General features: G+C 40.2%; 3 protein-coding genes across 3 annotated transcripts; 2 read left to right on the forward strand and 1 right to left on the reverse strand.

The window, feature by feature from the left end:
- The first annotated feature begins 105 nt into the window (after nucleotides 1-105).
- Nucleotides 106-3,082, forward strand: rbp5 (retinol binding protein 1a, cellular). The gene is made up of 4 exons (XM_071470425.1): nucleotides 106-553; nucleotides 972-1,156; nucleotides 1,694-1,795; nucleotides 2,693-3,082. Exons 1-4 carry the CDS (start codon nucleotides 478-480, stop codon nucleotides 2,744-2,746), a joined length of 417 nt encoding a protein of 138 aa, XP_071326526.1. The 5' UTR covers nucleotides 106-477; the 3' UTR covers nucleotides 2,747-3,082.
- On the reverse strand, nucleotides 3,038-13,134 carry LOC139613624 (tumor necrosis factor receptor superfamily member 5). The gene is made up of 8 exons (XM_071470424.1): nucleotides 12,669-13,134; nucleotides 12,352-12,477; nucleotides 11,067-11,213; nucleotides 10,852-10,945; nucleotides 10,447-10,523; nucleotides 7,950-8,060; nucleotides 5,298-5,447; nucleotides 3,038-4,467 (listed from the first exon to the last, which is right to left on the reverse strand). The coding sequence occupies exons 1-8, from the start codon at nucleotides 12,736-12,738 to the stop codon at nucleotides 4,298-4,300; spliced, it is 945 nt and encodes a 314-aa protein (XP_071326525.1). The 5' UTR covers nucleotides 12,739-13,134; the 3' UTR covers nucleotides 3,038-4,297.
- Nucleotides 13,135-13,513: 379 nt separating this feature from the next.
- Nucleotides 13,514-18,620, forward strand: c1s.2 (complement component 1, s subcomponent .2). Its single transcript, XM_071470418.1, has 11 exons — nucleotides 13,514-13,662; nucleotides 13,884-14,082; nucleotides 14,200-14,380; nucleotides 15,144-15,269; nucleotides 15,509-15,702; nucleotides 16,499-16,649; nucleotides 16,756-16,871; nucleotides 16,970-17,051; nucleotides 17,167-17,301; nucleotides 17,408-17,482; nucleotides 17,589-18,620. The coding sequence occupies exons 1-11, from the start codon at nucleotides 13,649-13,651 to the stop codon at nucleotides 18,413-18,415; spliced, it is 2,100 nt and encodes a 699-aa protein (XP_071326519.1). The 5' UTR covers nucleotides 13,514-13,648; the 3' UTR covers nucleotides 18,416-18,620.
- The last annotated feature ends 897 nt before the right edge of the window (nucleotides 18,621-19,517 follow it).

Raw genomic sequence — 19,517 nt, forward strand, 5'->3', positions numbered from 1 at the left:
AGTCTCTGTATACTGTGTTTGCTCGGTGCATCCTGATCCCCACCCACCACTTGTTTTAGGGATCCGAAGCACCGCCTCTGCCTGCAACTGATCCCTCTGAGTCAGGCATTGGGAAAGATGAACGAACCCCCCCCCCCCCCCCTTGCATGTGGCTCTGCAGAAAAACTCCGCTCTCCGCCTGCGTGGGTCACAGTTTGACTGGAGAGGCTTTCAGAAATCCCAGGTGGGCTTCCAGCACAGAGGGGCAACACACTGTAACTGGAGCTTCAAACACTAGAACAGTCATCGCAGGCTCATTTTTCTTTTACGCACACAGTCCACGGTCCGATGCAGGCACTGTCCTAAGAAGTTGCGTAAGTGAAAGTTATACCAAACAAAGGCGGTAGTCGATCTGTGGAATCCAGACCTGACTGGAAGAAAACAAGAAGAAAGGAAAGTCGAGATTTCAGCTCGTCTGCAAGGTCCGAGAGGAGAAACATGTCTAAACCTAATTACTCCGGCACGTATCACTTGGTGGAGCAAGATAATATGGACACCTACCTTGGAGCTTTAGGTAAGACTCGTTAAATCACACCAGAGTGCAACAACAACATCAGCTGTAACCAGTTAAACAAATCCACTTTTCCTGCCCGGCACAAGTACAAAGAAAAACCTCCTCCACAGCTTCCACATTCAGACTCTGTTGCACTTTATTTTTCATTGCTGTGTTGCTTTAAGTTAATCTTTGTAGGTAATCTGCACTGATTGCATGATGTGGGACCATCTTCATTTGCAGCAGCACATTAGTGTAATGAAAAATCCACCTTGTCCTTTACATGACCCCAGACGCACTCACTCACACACACACACACACACACACAGAATGTACTCATGCTGTGTGGACTGTCTGACTGTGACAAAGCCCCCCTGCGGTGAAATAACTTTGTAGTGTGCATTTTGGCCTGTGTTACATCCTCTACCTCTCCCCTCAGATATTAATTTTGCTCTGAGGAAGATCGTGTGTCTCTTGAAGCCCACCAAAGAGATCAGCCATGACCCGGCCACAGGGGCCATGAAGATCCGCACCCTCACCACCCTGAAGAACTTCAACATGGATTTCACTATTGGAAAAGAATTTACCGAGGACCTGGGGCCAGTGGATGGACGTACCTGTCAGGTGATTTGTTTTTGTTTGCTGAATATGCACATTGACTTGTTTGGACATGCGTACCGGCTCGACTTTACAGTGAATATGCAGTATCATTACTTGCTACACAAGTTTGCTTTGTGTCTTTTTAATGTAGAATGTCAGTGCAAAGTTGTCCCACCCACTGCTGCGACTTTGTGTTGTAACCACCCCCTGCTGCTCAAATCCTGGCTGCGGCCTACAAAGAGTGATGTGTGTGAGAAAGAGAAAGAAATGAATTTAAAAAAAAAAAACTCTAGTTAGCTTTCTGCTTATAAATCCATTCAAAAAAAACTGGTGCATGAATCAGAATGAGCAGCAGTATATGACTGTGTCCAGATCGTAAAAAGAAACGGAAGCAACACAATAGAAAAGCAGAGGCTCTAGACCCAAACAAGAGAATTGAGAAAAAAAAAAAAAAAAGTTTGAACTCCTGGCCACCCTTTTGCACTGCTCAAAGGCTCTTGTGATTGAATGTGTGAGCCACTTTACATACTAATTACACACAACATCTCTGTACTTATGCAGACTACAGTGAGCTGGGAGGGAGACAAGCTGGTCTGTATACAACGAGGCGAGAAAGAGGGCCGAGGCTGGACGCACTGGCTGGAGGGTAACAAGCTGCATTTGGTAAGGATGTATGCATGGAGCGAAAAGAGGTGCAGAGGAGGTCAAAATGGATGGATGGATGGAGGGGGAGAACAAGGAACAAGGAAAACGGCAGCTTAAAGGGAAAAGATTGAGAAATTGATATGCTAAATGAGGGAGAACATGCAAATAAGACAAGGTTTGGAAGTTGGCCACTGCCTTATTCTGTTGCACTGTCCTGTCTTTATTTAAATAGATGGCCTGTGTATGCCTGAAGGAAAATAGAGGAAGACTCAGCGAAGTGAGGCAGAAGACTCTTGAATGCTACAATAACAGTGAAAGAGTTTTAAGATTATAGATTATCTGTTAGCACCGATTAAGATTTCAAACAATCAGCATTGTTCCGCTAAATAGCTCTCACAGGATTTCTAATACCTCTGTTTTCAGTCGGGACAAAACGGCGTGTTGTTGATGCTGCGTCTGTAATTCAGCGGAGAATTGGGAAAGAAAAGCCAGCAAGGATCCAGCTTTAAAATGGTGGATTTCAGAGGTTGCACAAAGCAGAAGAAGGGAGCAGAGAGTGACTAATGAAGAGTGTGTGGGGGGTTGCTGGAGGGGGAAGGGGGTGGTGATGGGGGGGCCAAATAAGGGAGGAGATAAGTAGACGGGGAAAGAGTGGGAGACAGATTACGAGGTCAAAGGATGAGGAGAGGGACAGAGGGGGGAGGGAAGGGGGGGGGTCTTTTGGATAGAATCCCAGTTTTGTGTATCACTCATTTAGCTCTCCTTTGATGTGCCAAACTGTCGCATTGATTCCAACTATTCATTTACAACCATCACCCCCACCCCCTTTTTCCTCCCCTATCACCCCCCCCCCCCCCCCCCCCCCCCCCGCCCCCCTGCCCCCCTCTCCTCGACTGTCTTTTTCCTCCCCTGCAGGAGATGAGGGTTCAAGGCGTGGTTGCCAAGCAAGTCTTCAAGAAGGAAGATTGAAGTCATGTAGAAATGTGTATTTAGTGAATAACCTCAATTTATTCTAAAGATAGAATAGTCAAGGACTTGGTGAGTCAATACAAATGTTTATAGCTTTTTTCCTTTTTTTTTTTAAATCATAATCAACAATATTTTGAAATATGACATACTGTTATGTAATTCTGTCTGATGGTACTAACTGAGAGGAGAGCAGCAGGGTCGAATGACTCTCGACTTGTATAAACATTCCCAACATACTACGTCATATTGCACTATCAGTCTCCACAATGTTATAAACAAATCAGACATCTGTCAGGCATCCATGATCCATCTTTAATATATCACATTACACTCCAAGTTTCTGTTGTCTGTTTGTTTGTTTGTGTGTGTGTGTGTGTGTGTGTGTGTGTGTGTGTATGTGTGTGTGATGTTGTTGCTGTATACCTAGGAGTTTTATAAATATTGAAATTCAATGGTCAAGCATTACAATCTACTTACAAATAAGATAGACGATGTTATTTGTCTTCTAACAATTACAATGTACAATTCTCAACCTTAATCATTTGCTGAAGTTGGAAGAGTATAAGTTAAATTAGATATCTTTTAAAGCATAATTACAAAGACACTGTTTACATAAATAATGCAGAAATGATTTATTATTTTCCTTATTGTCATCAAATTCCATGAAAAGTCTAAAACCAATTACATATTAGTCTGTTTCTCTATACCTATCGTCTTCTCATGTCAGTTACACTCAGCCCAAAGCTGATTTGCTCCTAATGCTGGTACAGATCTTTAGAAATGAATCACAAATATAAAGTTACATTTTTTTGAAGAGGTTTAGTAAGCTCCTGAAACAACTGGGCACTGTAGTTGTAAGGAAAACAGCAGTAAAACCAGTGTTTATTTGGGACTATTTTCCTCTGCGGACTAATACACATTTTCATTTTCAAGACACTGTATGTGGAAGTGAGTCAAAATAGACTACAGTGCCCATGTTCATGTCAATGCAATGGAGAAACATGTCACAATGGAGCCCTATTTCACACAGGAGTAACATATATCAGGCTCTGACTAATTTGTTGGTCATTTTGATATTTTCATGAGATTTGTTGACAATAAGAGAAATAGAGAATATCAACAGAGACAGCACTGAGCTGCAGGTAAACACCACAGACAGTGCCGCTTTTACTTGTGAAGCTCCTGTCTAAGACAAATTCACATCAAAGGGAATGACTCAAGTAAAGAGCTGCACCAGTGTTTTCATTTAACAGTTAACTGTATTCATATGATGACTGCTCTTCTCCGCTTTTAGCTGTCGGCCTCACTGTAAACGCTGCACAGAAATATCACGTCACTCAATGTGAAGTTCACATAAAAGTCCTGCAGGTGGCGACAAACAATCAGCCACCTTCAACTCTAGACAAAATCCTCCTCTGTTTTTTTGGTATAAATAGTTAGCAGTTTAAGTTTTGTAAAAGAAGTTGCAGCATCTCCAATCCAGAGAGGGACTCCAAAGCTCCATCACTATACTGTATACTGTATATACAGTATACTATAACATTTACTTTGTTATGTCCCACACCACTCGTCCTCCTGTGGCTCGGAGTAGGTCCTGACGAAGCTGCCTGTGCGGTATCCTGCGCTTCCATTGGTGTGATTGGATTCAGCAAATGAAACTGAGGCCTTAAATGGTGTTATAGGAAGGCTGCTGTCCATGCTGCAACTGACCAGATTATCATCTGAGGAGGAGAAAATCAATAGTCAGTGTGGCCATCCTCCAAAGTAATGTTTCACTGCTGCGTGAAACATACTTCATGAGGCATGATGTTTTGCGATCCTAAAGGGGCTGAATGCATTTATGGACATGGAAGATTAATACAGACTAGAGCTGGAGGACAGATTACTGTTCTCACTCTGATGAAGAGTCTAAGTGATGTGTTGGACAACTATGCGACTCCAGAACAGCTTCAGTGCTTCTTGGTTTAGACTGTCCAATCCTGTCCATAGCATACGATTCACATCACACACATCATACTTATCAGACCTTCCAGTGACCCTGTGCCCTGTACTGAATCCTCTACATTTGTTTTTCTCCACTTATTCTGTTTTGTTTTTTTTTTTTTAATTTGTCCCCCAGATGTACGTCTTCCATCTTGTTATCCAAAAGTCTGTCTAAAATTGTAACAATGGCAGCAGAAGACTACAGACTTGGAATAATATCAGTGATTTTCTGAGACCTCTCGTGGCTGTTGTGCAGAATGCACTGTATGTGTTTTCTGCTTAAGTGTTAATACATCTATTCTTGTGTACACTCAGGTACATTTTGGGCTCCACCAGTGGCTCAGGTTTTACGACAACCATGAATCAGAATGTCTCTGATTAGAATCTGACTTATGACCTTTATTTCATGTCATACCCTGTTGTTCTCCACTCATTTTCTATCATCTCTCTACTGTCAAGATCTCTAAAGGTATGAAAAAATACCCCCAAAATAGGTTAAAAATAACAGGTACAGAACAGGTATAAAAACTGTAAAGCTGGTGTGTGTTTGCATGCAGAGATTTATCACCTTGGTTAAAAAGTGGTAGTTTGCAGTCCCCCTCGGTGCAGCTCTCCTGGCAGTGTCCGTTCAGCTCTGTGGCCACTAGAGGCAGCTCCAACAGCTTGCCCGGTGTTGCAGGAACGATCTCGACTAAGGTAACAGGAACATTGGACCTGGCTTTCTCACAGAAAATAGAGTAAAAAATCATTCAATTATTCTGTATTATGCTCACAAGGATGCCTATTAAAATCATACAAAATATTTGGAAACAAGTCAAATGCACTAAGTATGCACCAAATGAACAACTTTTATCTGATTAGTCTTGGTGACTCATGTGGCCTATAGGTGACACTATAATCTCTCAAAAAGAACACCACGCCTCTGTAGCACCAAGAGTCATTCAGATGTGATTCTAATAAGAATGAATACGCTGCACAACTTCTCATACTTCTTAATTAACAAACCTGTAAAATTAAAATGTATCACAGCTCAGTGTGACTTGTTAATTGAAGTGCTACCCTTTAGATTGATCTTTTGAGTGTTAAAGACTCATCTCCTGCTGACTTGAAAGGCGGCTGTGAGAAGGCAGTTTCCTTTTTCACAGAAAAATGAGGCTCCGTAGTCAGATTTGACTCACAGCAGCTATGACAGATTCCAATGGGGTCAAGTTTTTAGGTCGGAAAAAAATATCAAAACCTTCAAAATAAACGTTTTAGTCCACCCCCACAGTACAATGTAGGGGTTCATATGTATGCTCAGTGAAACAGTCATCAATTCACTGTTATATGGCTAAATATAGGCCTCCTGCTTTTTATACGTCAGTATTGGAATCCATTGAAGCCACCACAAATTCATGCTGACATCTGACTGTAAACATTTTACAACAACCTTTAAAACTTGCAGAGAGTAGGCCTGCATTACCAACAAGTCAAAGCAAGCGGCAGCCTCAAACTCAACAAAACCAGGTGCCCCAAAGACTGTGTATCAGCTGGTTTGTGGTAATTTGAATAATTATATTAAATAACAAGTCTATCTTATCTAGGCGCCTTGTAGAGGTGCCCTGTGTCATAATTTACATAGTGAATACAGATACCAAATAACAACAAAAAAAGGCCATGAACCCACACAAAAAGGCAAGTTAAACTTTCTTGAAAGTACATCTACTCCTTCTTCCTCATTGAAAAAATCCAGAATCTATGAATATGTAAATTCTGTTCGTTTAAAAAGTTGAACTGCTTGATGTCTCTCATTTCCCTGGAAAGTTCATTCTCAGTGTATTTGTGCTGAAGGCTTCAAGTTTCAGCGTCACACTTGTGTATTTTACATACTAGGTCATTACCGGTGTTACTGCCTGACTTAACCCTGCTGTGTAAAGTACACACGTGAAACTGGTATTTTAGGGGAGCACGCACAAAACTTCCTCTTCAACAGATTCATTTGCAAACAGCCTTCAAGTGTCAAACTCAAATAAATTAAGTGGAGGGGGAGTGAGTGGAGCTTAAATTCAGAAGAATAATTACAGTAAAGTAAACTCAACAGTAACTTGTTTTTCCAGATAAAAAGTCTTTGTTTCTTATCTTTAACCCACAGACCTTAAGCAGTTTTGACTGTCTTTGGAAACAGTGCTCTAAGCTGTGCAAACTAAATTCTGCTGGCAGTAAAATTCTGTTATCTCAAAACCTCAGTAGATAAAACCGAAACTACCCTCATAGCACAATACTACTTCGAGTAAGAAAACATGTCTTTTAGTAATTTGGGTATTAACAATTCTTTGTAGATATGAAGAAAACACAGCCATATTTTGATTAGAAAAATTACTGGGAATCACTGGCATCAGTGTCTTCTCTGTTACAGTGAAAATCTGAACATTATCAGTTACTGTAAACATAACCAAAGTGACTAAAAGAACTACTGTGCCACTGATTTAATCTTTCAACCGGTACCTTTAATCTTAAACCCAGCTCTTACTATCAGAGTAGTACACGTTTGTTTCTGTAGACCGAACTTCCCTTAATTAACTTCATGTCATCTGTAAGTTCCAGTATTGGCCCATTGCCTCACTGGAAATACAGTAAATGTCAATGAAGTTACAACACAACGTCAGCCAAAACATTCGATTATGGGACTGCGCCACACACGTACAAACTGTTTCTCAGTATGAGTTAGTTGCCTGTGAAGTGTGCGTCACATTATACCAAATAACTGTGTCAGGCTGAATATGTACAGGATGTGGTTTCCCCATTCAGTTTGTCATGCTTGTCGAGCTTGTCTAGCATCGCATTACAGAGCTGCTTATTTAACCTGCCTGAGTTATACTAACTGATAAACATTCTGCTACTCTGCAGAAAAAAAAAAAAAACATCACAAATGACACTTCCTTATACGTGATTAAAGTCCTGACCACACTTATTTCTATTGATTATAGGAAAATCAGGTATGTAAATTTCATTTTATCTTACACAGTTTTCTTTTTTGTAATTCACTGTAAAGGAAACAGTGGGAGGGCAGAGAGAACAGCAGTGACATTCAACTGTATGACTTCAAAGTGTCTCACAGTTGTGGCTAACAGATTGCGTACTTACTGCCATTGAGTAGGCATGCTTATGCACTGGAAGACTTTTTTTTTTATGAGAACAAAAGACAATGATGAAACCTACACATGTGACGTGTTGTACATACCTTGTCTGTATGATTTGCGTTTTGCCCTCCTGTAGATGACAACAGCAAACAGGACGAGTGCGGTCAACACAAGTCCTGACCACAGGGCTGCGGGCAACATCCAGGAACAACCTGTAGAACAGAAACACACACAGAGAAAAAGAGGGGGTTTCTTACCTTTCTTTATATAAATATACCGTAAGCTCTGGGAAATACAGAGGAGTGAATGATTACTGAATACTGCTCTTGTTCCCTCATTAATAATTTTGTCAGAAAGGTAAAGGCTAAAATGACCAAAAAGGCTTAAAGCAGGCTCCTCAGCAACTATTGTGAATGAGTATTCATTCAGTTACCGGTAAATTGTGGTCACATGAAAAGCCTACCCTTACCCACCATTTAGAAACAATACACAAACACACACACTAAGTGATTTATACTACACTATAACACTGATGTAATCTAATGTTATTTTGTTTGTTCATTTTTGTATTAAAAGTGTTTATTAATGTTTCAACTCCTCTCGTGAAGCATCATTAACTAATGTATAAACAGTCAACTAATGCTTGATAAAACTGTATATTGTAGCTGTATGATTATACACACATGGACCGATCCTTGCAGTATGTTATTAAGCATTTATTAACCATTTGCGGACATGTATAAATCTTTCACAGGTTTTAAAACTGTATAAATATGCTCAACAGATAAATATATATCATTACAGCTATGTTAAAACTGTAATTATACTGACTTGCAACTGTTTTATAGTATATTATAGACATTTATTTGATAATATTCTCCTTGTTGATGCTAAATAGGGTGGGTTGCCATTGTTTCCTGTGGTTAGAATAGTTTTGTTTCCAGATAAAAAAAAGCGTCACAGGTATATTTCCAACCAGTTAGTTCGCTAGTATTAGTAGGTAGATCTGTATATTATGCTTACTTGACGTGTTTCATTACTTATGTGACTGGCTTAAACAGTTTCAACTTTGTGAACTTAAATGTAAGTAAAAGTACAAAATCTCACATGAAGAAAACAGTTTTAATGTTGCAGATGTAAGTTTTTCTGACTGCTTGTTTTTTTTTGTTTTGTTTTTTTTTATAGAAGATGAGGGCTAAATTTAATTTGTGTGACATCTAAAATCTCACTAAATTTAATACAAAAAGACTTTAAAGGTGGTGAAAATGAACACTGGGAACTTCCAGCAAATGTCAACCATTCATATCCATCTTGTCTCCTCAGTGGACACCTCTGTCTCCTGGTTTGGGCACTTTCACCTTGCTGGCTGGGTTTTGTTTTACTATTTACTTAGACAGATTGTGGAGCCTGCGTGCAAATAATGAATGCATTTTCTATATGTATGGCCACTGAGCACTTTATTAGGAACACCATACTAATGCTGGGTCAGGCCTCCCTTTCCTCTCAGAACAGCCTCAGTTCTTCTGGATTCCACAAAATATTGGAACTGCTGGATTCTGATTCATGTTAACATTATCGCATTACATCATTTCTGATGATTTGTCAGCTGCACATTCATGCTGCCAGTATCACGTTAAACCATATCTCAAAGCCTCATAAAAACTGTTTGGGACAACTTCTGTTGTGTGACATTATCATGCTGGAAGTAAGCATTAGAAGATGGCAAATTACGGCCAAAGGGACGCACATGATCAGCAACAATTCTCAGAGAGGCTGTGGCATTCAAATGATGATTGATTGGTATTTAGGGGCCCATACTGTGCCAATAAAACATTCCCCATTCCCCAACAACGCCAGCGGCATCATGTTCACATTTGTGGTTTGAGTTTAGAGGCTCAACAACTATCAGATGGTTTGCCATGAAATCTGGTACAGATATTCATGCCCCCCTCAGGATGAACTGCAATCTTGTTGGTGATCCTGTGACTGTTCATCTGTCCACTCTTAGGTCAAAATCTCATCCTGGTTTATGACCAAATTCCTGCAAAACTAACAATACTCCCACCAGCCTCACTTATGCGTTGCGTTTAGTTCTAATTAGCAAATGTTAACACGCTAACATGTTTGACTAAACATTATACCTGCTTAGCATTAGCATGTTAGCGTTGTCAGTGTGAGCCTGCATCACTTAACAGAGCCACTAGTGTGGCTGTTGACTGCAGGCTACAACTACCTGTTGCTGCGTGAGTACATTTAAAACCCTGACTGTGAAGGAAAACAGTTGCTCAAATACACATCCAGTAGTTAAAGAGCAAAATATACACTGAGAAATACTGACTGCAACAAGTTGCTTAGAAGAATCTCCACCTTTGAAATGATTCCATATCTGTACCACTTCTACTTTCTTAGTAGCCTGGTCATATGACAGACAGGAACAGAACAGAACAGAAGACTAACAGGAACTAACTGATTCACTCGGGGTATGATCATCCGCTACATTGCACAAGTTCATTTCTTTTTAAAGCAAAAAAGATTTTGAGATCTGAAAAGAAGACACACAAGTGAAACTACAGTGTAAAGTTAAAAGTGGAGACCTACGTGGTAAGACGTCACTACAGACAGCATCCTTTTTTTGGTCTCCTGGTATTTTCAGCTCTCTCCCCAAGTCCTCACATCTGAAAAAGACATAAAAAGACAAACATATGAATAAAAATAACTGACTTTTTTTTTGAAATTTCTGCATATTTGTTCTAGTAACATCCACTGATGACTGAGATGTAAAAAGAAAGCCTCATACAAGCTTTAGAAACTGCACAATTCCTACAGCGTGGATCAAATAAAGTTACAGTGGGTGTGATGTGGGATGTTTTGGGTTTCGTTTCTGCTGTGTGTCAATGGATAAGTAATGTGTCATTCACTCACAATTTACCACATAACATACACTGACATCCTCCTTCACCGTTAATAGTAATAATACCAGTAACAGTGGAGACGCTGACTTACCTGGTATGTGTTTTACAGCGTGAGAGGTAATCTGTCACGTTGCTGTAGGTCCCTTCTTTACATGGAATACAGATTGTATCATTGGTGCGAGTGGCTGCGAGAAGGAATGAGATGTTGACTCATTTAAATGGTCAGTATTGTACTGTATTGTGCAAGATGTGAATGCATGCAGGAGTATATGGTAATTTATTTTGAAATTTATAATGGAAGCCTACCTTGATGCTCAACTCCTTCGCCCATGGGGCAGTGGGTCACTGGCTGGCAGTGGTCGCACTGATCATTACTGCAGTAGGAACCAGTCTCACACTCGCACACTGTGTTCTCCGTAGCTGTACAGGGTTTTGCTATCTTCTGCTTGTTCTCTGAAAGAGTCAAAGAGAAAAATAAAGAGAGTCCTGGAAGACGGATCTTCTGTTGCTCCTATTTGAGGTCTCCCAAATTTTTTCTGTTAAAAGTTTGTGTTTGTGTTGACATTTGTCTCATTTGAACAGAGAATGTAAGGAAGGAGCATTGATGGATTATGAGATAAGCCCCTCTTTGCAGTTGTCCGTGTAATACTTTTGTCTCCCTGTAGTAATTTTGCATCTGTAGTTCTTTGAATTACTTTCCAACAGGGAATATGACTTCATAAAGAGGCTCTGGTCCAGGAAGCCCTCTGGCCTCTTGGGCCCCTGGGCCTGTGTCAGTAGACCTGTTCAATAATCCATGCATGGAAAGAAGGTTTTAAAATTCTCTGAGACAGACTCCAAAAATTTTAGGCTACACAGATAAAACTGACTGGATGAGACTGGACTTGAAGTTGACGAAAACATAGGTTCCCCTGCTGCCGTACAAATGTGAGTCAACAGAACCAAACTTGAATAATTAGCTCAATATTTTCTCATGAGTTGTAAAAATATAAAACTGGGTTAATGTCAATGAACTTGAGCACAAGTTCAATAAACTTTAATGTTTACAGTTTACACCTGTTTAATCAAATTAACGAAGATCACAGTTAGTTAAAATGTATGGGGTCATTATTTTTTTTAATTATTACAATCATCTTATTCCCCATTGATAGTATCATATTTTCATGTATAGGTTTGTTCCAGCTCTTCATGCAAACAACACGATGCTCACACTGAATGAAATGAAAGATCACTTTTTCAAAAGGAACTATTCCAGATATCTTCTGTATCATTTGATACACATTTTCGCAAAACTAAGCCTGACAACTTGTCTTTCAAAACTTTGGGGTCTCCACTAACATTTGAAATAGAGTTGGAGAAATTTTGAACAGAGTTTGGCTATTCAGCATCAGTCAATGTACTGATTGACCCAATCAGCAGGTCGGTAATTGTAAAAGAAGAGAAGTAGATTTGTGATAGTCTATTTTTACTCTGAAAATGCATTGGGGGGAGAAGAGGAAGGAACTGTGTTTGTGTTTTGCGCTTGTGACAGAAACATTATGTGTGTGCATGTGTGCAAACACAATACTGTACGTGCGTGTGTGCGACTTACGGGAACTGCAGACCCTGCAGGGTTGGCATTTTGTCAAGTGATTTCTTGTGGCCGTGTAGTGCCCATGTTCACATCTAGCACACCTGATTGTCTGTGAGCTTTCACACTCAGCTTGCACATACATTCCTGAGACAGAATTGAAGAATTAGATATCCGACAATGCTTATACAGTCTATGAGCAATGCAGAAAGCTGAATACTGTCACAGACCAGATACACAGTAGATAGTGTTTCATGGTTTGCACAATCCCATAATTAAGTTTATTATCCAAAGAGAAAAGAAATGTTAGTAACTGAGCCATAATGATATTGACTCACCTGCGGGACAGCGTTCACAGCATCTTCCATCTTTATTGTACATATCTTTTGAGCAGTTCACGCTTGCCATCTGTAGCCCATTCGATAAGTCCACCACCTGTGTGTAAAATGTCTAACCTTGACCGTCAGCGACCTTTAAAATGTTTCTCTAAGTCTGATCCTGACCTTTTAACTTACAGCTGTTCAAGTTATCTTAGTTCAAAGAGCATCAGCGACAGTGAAATCTCTTCTGCTTCTGTCTATTTCTGACTGCTTCGGCGCTCTTGTTCTTCTGTCTCCGCTCTCTTTCAACTGTCTGATCTATCTGTGACTACACGTTTGTTTCCCCTTCTCACTGTGCCTCACCTAGTTCTCATCTCTTTTCTAATCCTACACAGTGGAAAACCCCAGTGACCCTCATTTGCTGTTTTCCCCCTCCGTTTCTCTCTCTCTCTCTCTCTCTCTCTCTCTCTCTCGCTCTCTCTCTCTCTCTCTCACTCTGTCTCTGTCTCTCCCCTGTTTCCTTCCTGTCCTACCCCTCTCACTGCAATATAAGCTGTGTGTGTGTGTGTGTGTTTCCATAGCTACAGGACAGAAGACTGATTTTTGGCTGCACACAGCACGCAGCACAATGAGACATTTCCTCTCAAAAGCACACCCTTTCCTTTCACTCCATCTCCATTGTTTCCACGGAACCTTTGTCCCGGTGGCACGGGAATGATGTTGGGGCTAAAACTGCAGAGGGGTTTTGTTTTGCTATACAGCATGTGAAAAGTTTTTGGCTCGGTCTGCCTTCCTGCCATGTCACATACCCGAAGTCACTCCCTTATTACTGCAAACTTACAAAAAAACAATCTACAAATAGATTTTAAAATGCTTACTGATGCGAAATGTGAGTGAGGCAGGAAGGGGTCTAGTGAGAGCTGGAAAGTAAATTAATAAGAAAAGGGGAAGAGAGATGTTGAGGTAGTTTATTTGAGGAGAGATTTGATCGGATCACAATGTTAAAATTGAGGTGGGTGTAGATTTTTGCATTTTAATACTATAAAAAAGGATAAAGACTACACATGTTGGTTTGCAATAGGCAGGTAGAGCTCTTAAGATGTTAACGTATCTGGTTATTGCATTGTGAATCAGTATTTTCTTTTGTTATATGCATAGATGATTTCCTCTGTCTCTCACATTATATCATAAATATGTTTAAATTTACTCCTGATCTCCCATCCTTCTCCTCAGTCTCCTGCTTATCCTGCTCTCCCACTCAGCCTACTCGATGCTGCTGGGATGGGTGGAGTCTCCAGGGTATCCCAGTGGATATTTGCCCCATGCCAGTCTTAACTGGAGCAGGTGCGCACCCAAAGGTCACACACTCTCCATCAGGCTCATTCACCTGGACCTGGAGGACAGCCAAGACTGTGAAAACGATGCAGTGAAGGTCAGGGGGCAAAATGAGCTTAAAATTCTTATTCTTAAATAAGTTAAGATGAATTCTACTCTTATTATATCCTGGACAAAATAATATATTGATTTTGTCTGTCATCTCTTTTCACAGGTCTCTTTGAATGGAAACTTGATTTCTGTTCTGTGTGGGAAAAGGGAGTTTGAGGAACTTCAGTCCACTGTAAATCCCTTGCTTGTCTCATCCCCGGGCGGCTGTCTCTCCCTGTCTTTCCACTCTGACTACTCAAACATCAAGAGGCACACTGGCTTCAGAGGCTTTTACACTGTGCAAGGTGAGACACAGGAGAAAAACAAATTCAATTTCCATTGTCCATTTCCATTTTCATTTTGTGTTCATTTTATTTCCCCCCCATTCCCCAGGATAGCCCAGTTTGCATGTATGTTTTCATCAACGTTAAGACTTTTGTAATCATAATTTTAGACAACAATTCACAGCTAAAGCTCACTTAGAAACGGTGTGACATGTTTTTCATGTCATAAATGTCAAGAGTCCATGATGAGTTATCCATGGTGAACTGTGATTTCCTGTTTAAGCCGCAAGAAATAGGTGATATAATCATGACATTATTTTAAAAATAAGCCAAATAAATGATTAAAGCTCATGCATCTAAAAAGCATTTCACACTGACTCTTTCAGTTTCATTTCGACTGTGCTGTGGTGACTGATGCTTCATTTAAATCCTCCCATTTGAAACAGTAGAAAATTAGTTTCTCACAAAAAAGAAAAAATGGCAGACTGTACGATTTACAATAACTTTGTTACAAAATACATTTGTGACTGTACTTTATAGAGTTAATGATTATTGTAAAAAGTGAATGGCCAGAGAATGTAGAAGCTCTCTAATATGTCATTTGAAGTTAAAGAGTTAGTTCCCATTGATAAAGCTTTCTGGTTCTCATTTGTCTCATGTGTTCAGTGATGTGTGTGGATCAATTTATTGTCAGCAGGTTTGTGAAATCACTACAGCATGTGTATAAAATCATAAAAGTGTTGTGTAAACTGTCATTTGATCTTTAGTTCATTTGTTCTCACAGACTTTAACGAATGTGAGGACGACCCAGAAAACGGCTGCACCCAGTTCTGTCATAACTTCATCGGAGGGTACCACTGCTCCTGTCGCCATGGTTACCACCTGGACACGGACAAACACACTTGCACAGGTATATCAGATATAAAGAGTGCACAGAATGAGGAGTTCATAGACAGAGGCAGAGGATGACAAATCAAGGAGGAAGCAACAAAACTGAATCGTGAAGTGAAAATGGGAAAATAGAGGAAGCAGAAGCGGGCACAAAAAAAGGAGGGGAAAGAGGCGAATGGAGGCTGATTGTGTAAGGCCTATGATTATATTAATTAAAATGATGATGGTGATGAAAATGAACTCTTATCTTCAATACAGTGAGTTGTAGCGAGGACCTGTCAGGGCTGAACCAAGGCGACATATCCAGTCCCTCCTGGCCTGGTTCATATGCAGAGAACGCCAACTGTCGGTACAACCTGTCTGTGGAGCCACAACTGCAGCTGGAGCTGCACTTCTCTGAGGTTTTCGATGTGGAGCAAAGCCCTGATGGTCAATGCATAGATGCACTGAGGGTAGGTGTTGAGTCAGAACACATAAATGCAACACAGAGGTGTTTTTTCTTTAAAAATTTGGCAATTTTCATAGTACACTGTGTTACACATTTTAGAAGAATTTCTTACTTTGTATACTGTGCATATAAACTATTCAACCCCCTATTCAATCCAGTCTAAGTATATTTAATGTGCTAAATTAACTACACATATAAAATATAAACTACTTTGTATAAATATTCACCTCCTCCAGGTCAGTAATCAGTAGATGCACCTTTGGGAGTAATTACAGCCTTGAGTCTCTGTGTGGATAGATATAGGCCTCTATTGGCGTTGCACATCTGGCACATCTGGACTTCCCCGTATTTGGCTTCATTCATTTTACCTGAGAACTTCCCATGAAACTGCAGCCAAGAGGCTGTGAGGTTTTTTTTAAAGACCATCCTCTTCTTTTTCTCATTAAGTTGCAACCGCTAAAGCACTTGTCCAGATGTTGTATACACAGTCTCTCCAATCTCCGCCTCTTAAGGGATAATCACTGCCTGAACATTTTCCCCTGACCTTTACTCTTTCTTTGTCTTAATGGTGCAGGAAGTACCGCAATTCTGATCTTCACTGAACTAATTCAGTGTTACCAGTGATGATTTACTGTAAATGTGTCCGACTATGTATTTTGTATTTTAAAATTTGGTGTGAATAATTTTTGTGGGTACAGTACATGCCAGAGGACACACATACATCTGCATGGTCCATCTGAAAGAACTGAGCAGGGAGGACGTCAGGAATCGCACATTTACCTGTGTTGTTTTGTTTGCAGATTGAGACTCCCTCTGGGACGCTGGGACCATTCTGTGGCCACACGCCTCCCCCATCTCCCCTCCTCACTCACTCACATCAGGTCAAAATCTACTTCACCTCTGATGGCTTTGGCACCAACAAAGGCTTCAGTTTCCACTTCAAGACCAGAGGTATACTGCAGCCTTCTCATTTGTGCCACAGTGGGAGAAGATTGTTTGTTAAGACGTTTGTTGAAAACTAATCACAACTAGCTTCTCTTTTACATGTTTCCTGCAGGTAAGGTCTGTCCAGCAGTGGTAACCTCAAACTCTACTGTGACTCCTCAGAAACCAGAATATCATCCGGGTCAAACAGTGACTGTAACTTGTGATCTTGGCCATGCTGTGAATAATGTGAGTGCACAGAGAGCCTGAACCTTTAATGACTATATTTGGTGTAAATGTTTACAAGTCTTTATTTGAGCTAATTAAGTTCTTCTTTTGCAAAGTAGCAAGGCACCCAGACCCTGTCATCAGAGTATGTGACGACATGTTTGAGCACAGGCATATGGGTCCCTGAACACCCCTGTGAACGTGAGTCTGAATCAAACCAATTTCTGTTTTATTCAGAAAATTCTTGGTATAATTTGTTGTCTTGGGTTTCTTGTTTTTTTCATAATATTTTTTTCCCACATATTGTCACATATAGCTTTGAATTGTGGTCTTCCTGATATCCCAGAAGACGGCATCCTTCAGCTGGTGGGCTCAGATAACTCAAACACTCAGTATAAAGACAAGATCCAGTTTAACTGCAGTTCAAACTACTACATGCTGGAAGGAGACGGTGATTACAGGAAGCTCTTACACTTTCCTTTTCTGAGTCCTTGCTTAAACTTACTTTTACTTTTGATCTGTTGTTGTTTCACCAACATGCTTTTTCAATCTTTCAGACACATACACTTGCAGTGCGAGTGGTGAATGGGTATCAGGTGGCGGAGAGACACACATGCCAAAATGCACTCCAGGTATGAATTTAAATTCATTTCTTACATTTTTTAATATTAGTTATCATTTATTTGGAGAGGTTTCCTTTTTCATATAAATCCACTGATGAATTTTTGTGAATTTCAGTGTGCGGGATGCCTGAAAAAAGGTCTTCGAGTGCAGGCAGGATTTTGGGAGGTGAGGCTGCAGTCCTGGGAGAAATACCTTGGCAACTTCTAATCAAAGAGCCAAGTAGAGGAGGAGCATCACTGATCAATGACCGATGGGCCGTCACTGCAGCTCATGTTGTGGAGGGGGTAGAGGAAACTTCTCTGCAGCTGTATGGTGGACTGGTACGTGGAAGGGCAACAAATGATAGGTCTTCTGGCGTGGTTGTCATAGACAGTGAGAAGATCATAATTCATCCAGGATACACCAAAGGCCTTTCCCCTGAAAGCCGCACCAGTTTTGACAATGATATTGCTCTTATCAGATTTGCTTCTAGGGTGAATTTTGGCCCAAACCTCCTTCCCATTTGTCTGCCAGAGGTAAACAGGGGCTTGGAGGAAAATGAGCAAGGCACAATTTCAGGCTGGGGGTTGACAGAGGGGAATAATCGTCTTGTAACATCTCGTGTGTTGAAATATGCTCATATCGGGGTCTACTCCCTCAATAAGTGTCAGGATACACCTTACTCACCAACTGGAACGCGTATGAGTTTCACTGATAACATGTTCTGTGCTGGAGCAGAGGGGAAGGACAGCTGCCAGAAAGACAGTGGAGGTCCATTTGTTTCACCTATGTTGTCTTCAGGCAGCGGGCCTCATTATCTGATTGGAATTGTGTCCTGGGGACCACCCTGTGCTGAGAGTATCAAAAGAGGAAGAGAGGAGCAGTTCAAGGGTTATTATACCAAAGTGGAGAATTATGTCGATTGGATTAAGGATACAATAAATAAAGTAGAAAACTCTTAGAAAGGGGAAGGATGAAGGGGGAAACACTGCTACTAACCATAATACTGTGATCCATTTCAGATTCAGAGCTCTAAAATGATAATGTTTGTGAAAAAGAAAGACTATAATCTTGTAATCAATATAACAGCATTCATAAACACAGTGACAATAACACATTATGACTTCATACTGCACTTTTGTATTAAAGGAACTGTTTGCAAATCAACTGCAATCAACTTGTCTTTTTGATATCATCACTTTAGATACACACAAACATGTCTTCCCTCAGAGTCTCCATACACTGGAATACTTAAGATAATTCAAACATTAGCTGTATGCTCAGTGAGAGCTCCTTTTTTTCAAATCATACAGCGTAGTTCAAACTAAACAATTCAGCTGGAACCATGACCTTAAATGATGTGATATGTAGAATGAAAACATTGTCCCAGTTACACCAAAAGCCTAGAAAAGGTAGGCAAGACAAACGCATATGTTCATATAAAAATTTTCCATCACGGATATCTTGTAAGTATTGTTTGTATTGGACAGTAAGCAGCATCTTGGGGGCTCATGCAGTGCTAATAGGACCATACATTCACTTTCCCAGATTCCCCTCACCAGTACTTGTGTTTTATCTTTTCTTCACTTTAACTGTTTTGAATATCCCTCTTTTAAAAATAAATATCTAGTAGATTTTGACTGTGACCTTATTTAAAAGCAAACCCTAGTTGATGTCTTTAAAATGATGCCACTTCCTCATGAGGTTGCAGCATCTGGAGAACAAGTAATGCTCTACTACCACTTTGGGGTGTTAATTTATTCATCAGTTTAATCAGATGAAATGAATTTTTTTTCCTGTTTCCTGAGTATATTCATTTCAGTATTTTTTGAATTATGTATGTTTTTAAGATGCAGTATTGGAGTGGGTGAAGGTTAATTTAGTAATTTAGTTAGTGCATTTAAGTCATAACTCAGTCATATCTGACACACAGAGCAGACATAATGACCAACGGTATTTGCAGATTCAGTGTCACTGATACTTTCTAAAGACATCCTTATCTCCGCAGTCCATCAGAAACTGCCAATAATAAAATCAGCATACTTTTAATGGACTTAAAAAAAC

Source organism: Trachinotus anak, unplaced genomic scaffold (genome assembly GCF_046630095.1).
Source record: "Trachinotus anak isolate AG129_WGS33_773 ecotype Australia unplaced genomic scaffold, CSIRO_AGI_Tana_v1 ptg000032l, whole genome shotgun sequence".
NCBI classification, from domain to species: domain Eukaryota; kingdom Metazoa; phylum Chordata; class Actinopteri; order Carangiformes; family Carangidae; genus Trachinotus; species Trachinotus anak.

What these genes read in the sequence shown, in the direction of transcription:
- rbp5 (XM_071470425.1), top strand. Translation starts at nt 478, where the DNA reads ATGTCTAAACCTAATTACTCCGGCACGTATCACTTGGTGGAGCAAGAT. An exon ending in CACCTACCTTGGAGCTTTAG is followed by an intron (nt 554 to 971) that starts GTAAGACTCGTT and finishes CTCTCCCCTCAG; the next exon opens with ATATTAATTTTGCTCTGAGG. An exon ending in AGGGTAACAAGCTGCATTTG is followed by an intron (nt 1,796 to 2,692) that starts GTAAGGATGTAT and finishes CCTCCCCTGCAG; the next exon opens with GAGATGAGGGTTCAAGGCGT.
- LOC139613624 (XM_071470424.1), bottom strand. Translation starts at nt 12,738, where the DNA reads ATGGCAAGCGTGAACTGCTCAAAAGATATGTACAATAAAGATGGAAGA. An exon ending in ACGCAAATCATACAGACAAG is followed by an intron (nt 5,448 to 7,949) that starts GTATGTACAACA and finishes TCTGTGAGAAAG; the next exon opens with CCAGGTCCAATGTTCCTGTT. An exon ending in ACTACCACTTTTTAACCAAG is followed by an intron (nt 4,468 to 5,297) that starts GTGATAAATCTC and finishes TCTCCTCCTCAG; the next exon opens with ATGATAATCTGGTCAGTTGC.
- c1s.2 (XM_071470418.1), top strand. An exon ending in AGGCTTTTACACTGTGCAAG is followed by an intron (nt 14,381 to 15,143) that starts GTGAGACACAGG and finishes TTGTTCTCACAG; the next exon opens with ACTTTAACGAATGTGAGGAC. An exon ending in TTGGCCATGCTGTGAATAAT is followed by an intron (nt 16,872 to 16,969) that starts GTGAGTGCACAG and finishes TTTGCAAAGTAG; the next exon opens with CAAGGCACCCAGACCCTGTC.